This window comes from Vigna umbellata, chromosome 8, assembly GCF_029865625.1.
Source record: "Vigna umbellata cultivar VRB3 chromosome 8, Vumbellata_1.0, whole genome shotgun sequence".
Classification (NCBI taxonomy): Eukaryota; Viridiplantae; Streptophyta; class Magnoliopsida; order Fabales; family Fabaceae; genus Vigna; species Vigna umbellata.
Window position 1 is genome coordinate 41,446,373 of NC_142172.1, and position 5,258 is coordinate 41,451,630.

A 5,258-nucleotide genomic window follows, 5' to 3' on the forward strand; every position below is an offset into this window, starting at 1 on the left:
TAAACAAAAGTGGGAGGTGTAGCTTAAAGTTTTTCTTTGTGATCTCAATAGATTTAAATTGGGAGACTAAAGTGATATATATATATATATATTGTGATAAAAGAAATATTGCGACTAACTTCTAAAATGCCGTTGTTTAGTTTCTTGCGTCATTTCCCTTTCTTTGTCAGAAATAGATATTTTTAATGTATTTTTCATATTTTAATAAATATTGTATTTCAAGACAAATATTTGTCACAAAATTATGAAACACAATATGCCACATATCTTTATTAAAATATCCAGGTAAAATTAATCATAGTTACGCGTATCTCATTCTCCAAAAAAAATAAATTATCTGAAAATAGAAAAAATTTCATGTACCAACATAGAAACAAAATAATAAATAGAGAAAGAAATGTTACACAGTAGATCTTCATATTTATATTCTAATCAAATAATGGAACATCCTGCGTGTGCTTCTGAGCTTGCCAAAGTTAGCGTAAATTAAGGTCTCAGGTTACTTGTTTTTATCTCCATGATAAGTGCCTCCTCCAAAAAAATATGCAATGACCTGAAATAAAATACTTAAAAGGTAGTTTTGTTCTGAACTCTCGGTCCCGTTTGAGCCATTGCTGCATTCACCCAATTGAAAATGAAAATAAAGATGTCATATTCGAATATTTTAGTACAATATTGTACGTAGTGCAATGAATTGATTAAAGTAATGATGAAACTACAATGGAGTTGTAAATATTTAAAAATCACAATATATTAAGTTAGAGATGTTGTAAACATCCCATGTTAAATCTCCCTTGTTCCATAGGCCAGAAGACTCTCCCGACAAGGCATTATTTAAAGCATTTCAAGTCTCTAATTCCTGTCCCACCCACTCCCTTTTCCGACAAACCTTCTCCGAGGCATCTAATCAACCTTATTTTTTTCACTATTCTTAGCTAAAAAGTACTTCCTAAAAAGAGATAAAAGTTTAGAAGGAATGCCTTTCGGCACTTTGAAAGAATGAAAAACTAGATCAGAAGAGTTAACATGGTTGTTTTCGTTAAAACAAATCTATCACCATAAGAGACAATTTACTCTTGGGTGAGCTCAATCTTTATCTGACCACATCTACGACATATCATGTACTATGATGAGGTTAACAGAAATGACCAAATGTTTGAAAGACATCTGACCAATATTTTTATAGGTACATTTCCCTGTCATTGCCAGCCAGATCCATCCACATTTACCACTACAGCTCATGTGAAAATTCACTTTTCAACCATTAGCTAATTCAAACAGTTCAAAAGTTGCCTTTATGATCCACACATATTTCCTCAACTTTTCATGCCACGAGTATCATCAACTGTTTAGGCTTAGCTACTAGTTTGAAGCCCTAACTTTTGGAATGTATATGACATTTTGGAATGCAAAAACAAGGCAATAATACCTATCAAACACATATCCAATTTGTAAAAGTTTAAACAGACCAATCTAATTGCAACATCCTTTCTAAAACAATACCAGATAATTTTCGCCTTTTCAAAATTTTGTTTGCCCTTTTTTTTTATATTGAACGAGTTGGTAATCCCTCCAGCACGGATTTCCGCCTCAACAGCATTTAGTTCCCCTTCATCATCAGCAAGGAATGAGCCTTCTATACCTGTGGGTCTGCATACAAAATTTAATTAAGGCTAAATTCAGACAATTTATTAATTAGTGAACTGATAACATATATTAACTACGGCTCAAAGGTCAACACATCAACAGATAGTTAAAGATAATTGAATATGTTTTCTGCCATATGCAAACTGAGCCTGTTGTGCACAAGGCTGGGTGGGATTATACTTTGAGACGGAAACCGTTTATTAGGTTTTCTTAATCCATGAATAAATAGTTTTGAATATACATGAATTGACATAATTAGGGCTATAGACATAAACACCATTTCCTCTCAGTTATCTAAATTCCAACTTATGACAAAGTTTGAAGTAACTTAAAAGAGTTAGAATCAATAAAGTAGAAAAGATGGGATTGGTGTTTTAACTTTCCAATATAGAACCAGAGTACGGAAATCCATACCTTGTTAGGTTACATATGAAGAGCCATATAAGAGCACCCAGGAAGAAGACAATCAACAGAAGATAGACAAGGAATCTGAAATCCAGAAGAATTTGCATCTTAAATAACTAAATGAGAGTGATTTTAGTGTAGATAGTGAGAAGAAATGATTCAGGTATGAATGTTATAGATCTAAAGAGGTAGACGAATGGAATTTGATGTTTCATTAAAAGAATTTTAAAACACCTGTATCTTTCTTATTAAAAAAATAAAGGAGGGAGTTGGACCAATAACAATTGGCATAGGGTTTAAATATTGAAGAAAATTTTGTCCTTGTATAAAGTGCCACTCTATAGGGGAAAGCTGCTTCCATCTCAGATAAAGTAAAGACTCTTATTATGCATCTTGCATCTAATTTAAAAATGAAACGAAATTCAGAAAAGGCATATATTTTAAAAACAAAAACGATTAATACTTTTAAATGAAAACATGGTAATCTGAAATAAATAATAGAGGAGAATGCTTCAGTTTCTTTTTTTAAAAAAACACCCTGAAACTTTATAACTCTAGCATCTGAATTATTGTAGGTTGAGAGCGAAGCTGATATGATGACACTCTTCTTTCACCCATAATTAATATACTGCATCTAATTAAACTTAAAACATCTTCTGGCCCAGACCATTCCGAGTTTCAATTCTCTCAATTATAATAACAAAATCAACACAAGGCATGCATGTTTCTTCCATCTTATCTTGATTTAGTTAATTGAATTTAAGGCAAAATATAAAATATATAAAAAATTTGAAAATCATTTGATTGATATTAAAAAAATATATAGTGAGTTACTTGAATTCCAATGATTAACTGATGGTTGAAGTTGTAAGTGGTGAAGAAAAAGAGAAGGAAAATCATGATATAATAAGTTCATCAATACTCTTTTTCAGACTGCGAAATGAAACTTTCCTCGCAACTACGGTGTGTTTGGGAGATAATGGACATGTTTTACTTTTCAACGAGAAAAGTAAGTCGTTTTTCAGTTCAAGTCACCTTCAATATAACTCCAGGACAAACACGCCACTATTCCACCCACCCACCCAGTGTATATGTATACACTTAGGCATCACCTTCTAACATCTTAAAAGATGTGTAAATACCAAATATCATAATCACCTCTTCTAAATATCTGAATGTAAATATTAAATATATTTCCTTATATTTTCAATACGATAAGTAAGATTTTATCGTATACATTATTTACTTTATTTTTACAACATTAATTAACGACAATATGATGAAAAAATATTTGTTAATAATTTAAAATGAAACAAAAATCAAATCTGATGAAATGATTGAAAGTTCAAACTAGATGAAGTATTAGTTAAAAAAGTTTAATGTACCTAAATGTGATAAGCACATTATAAAATTTCATTATAGCGCTAATAGCGATATGAAATAAGAATTACAACAGAACGTAAATAGTTAATTTTATGGAAAGCGTTCATTATACTTGTAATTTCTTTTCGTTATTAAAGAATATTTCCTCACTAAGTCTAATCTATTTTAGAAATTTGATAGACTTTTTTTCAAGTTTGTTTTTGTTCCATTTTAAGATGATTGTTATTCAATTTATTTTTAAAATATAATAATTCATTCATAAAGAAAAACTTATGAAATTTGAAAATCTCATGAATATTTTCATACAAAATCATTTATGACTAGACTGACCAGTTTTAAAGAATGCAATTCCTGTTAAAAGTAAGTTTCGATCATAATAAATGAACGTATCTCTAATCCAAAATTTTAACAAAATAAGTTTATAGATTTATAAATTTTCACTTTTATATATTATTTAATTTACTCATGTGAGATTTAAATTTACACTTACATCATTCAAAAGTCAATATACGATATTAAATGCTACAATCTTTCATATATTTAATGATGAATAAAGAATTAAATTACAATGGCATTAAATAATTAAACGAGAAAAAGAAACGATATGTTTGAATTATTTTATGTGAAAGTTGAGAACATTAAGATAATACAACCATTCATGAAAGCTTAAAATAAATTCAACGGAAATAATACGATAACGATAAAACTGGATTGCAGTAGATTGCAGCGAGAACGTTACAGATTATATTCCCACATTTGTATTATATGGAAATGGAAATTAGTTCATCATCCTTCTGGTGCTTCTCACTGAATTAAGCTCTCAATTACTTTTATCTTTATTATTAAACTGTTTCTTTTCTCCAAACAAGTACGCAATCAACCTTGCCAAAACATTCTTAATCTGCAGTACTTCTTGATTCACTGTCTCGGAATTCGCTGCCCTGCTTGACTCACCACTATATTCACCAATTCACAGTGAAAATATATGTCGTCAGAATTCGAAAATTGTATTATAACTTACTTAGTGTTATATATTGATAAAAGTAATTAATGATGAAATTATAATGGAATTGAAATATTATTTAAATGAAACCAAAAAGGTTAGTAATTTAAATTATTAGCTAATTTAAAACAACTAAAAAATTGCTTTTATGATCCACACATTGCATAAGTATGATTAGCAGTTAATAGTTTGAAGTCCTGATTACAATTTAAATGTTCTAAAAATTTAAAGGGTTAATCTGATCATGTGAATATAACATTATAAGCAAACCAATATAAATGGTAAGATCTTTTAAAATGCAGTACCGTCCAATTCTAGCCCTCCTATGATTTTGTATGCCGTTCTTGTCGTTATTGAATGCGCCGGAAATCTCGTCAGCTCGTATTTCCGCCTCAGTCAGGTCTAGTTCTGCTTCCTCTCCATTAACGAATGCGTTATATATACCTCTGGGTCTGCATAAAAAAATAGCAGTTAATGTTAAATTGAAAATTTTTATTAATGAGGTAATTATAATTATAATTATATTATTCATGATTTGGATGGTCGACATGACATTCGAAGGACAGTGGCCACATTACGAGCACTTACAATCATTATCATTAAATATCTAATCGTGCAAATAAATTAACTCACCCATATTTATTTAGTTCTAAAAGCAATAAAGCAGAAGAAATGGGTTATCCAAACCTTGTTATGTTATACACGCATATCAACACACCCAAGCATAAGACCACAAAGATAAAAAGGATTATGAGACGGAAGTCGAGCTCCTCATCAGGCTGCATCTTAAATAAGTAAATGAGAGTTAGTGTAGTAGTAG

General features: G+C 30.0%; 2 protein-coding genes across 2 annotated transcripts; both read right to left on the bottom strand.

The window, feature by feature from the left end:
• Nucleotides 1-257: 257 nt before the first annotated feature.
• On the bottom strand, nt 258-2,323 carry LOC124831734 (uncharacterized). The gene is made up of 3 exons (XM_047305812.2): nt 2,062-2,323; nt 1,504-1,650; nt 258-614 (listed from the first exon to the last, which is right to left on the bottom strand). Exons 1-3 carry the CDS (start codon nt 2,157-2,159, stop codon nt 500-502), a joined length of 360 nt encoding a protein of 119 aa, XP_047161768.1. The 5' UTR covers nt 2,160-2,323; the 3' UTR covers nt 258-499.
• Nucleotides 2,324-4,017: 1,694 nt separating this feature from the next.
• On the bottom strand, nt 4,018-5,258 carry LOC124831733 (uncharacterized). The gene is made up of 3 exons (XM_047305811.2): nt 5,126-5,258; nt 4,744-4,890; nt 4,018-4,391 (listed from the first exon to the last, which is right to left on the bottom strand). Exons 1-3 carry the CDS (start codon nt 5,221-5,223, stop codon nt 4,256-4,258), a joined length of 381 nt encoding a protein of 126 aa, XP_047161767.1. The 5' UTR covers nt 5,224-5,258; the 3' UTR covers nt 4,018-4,255.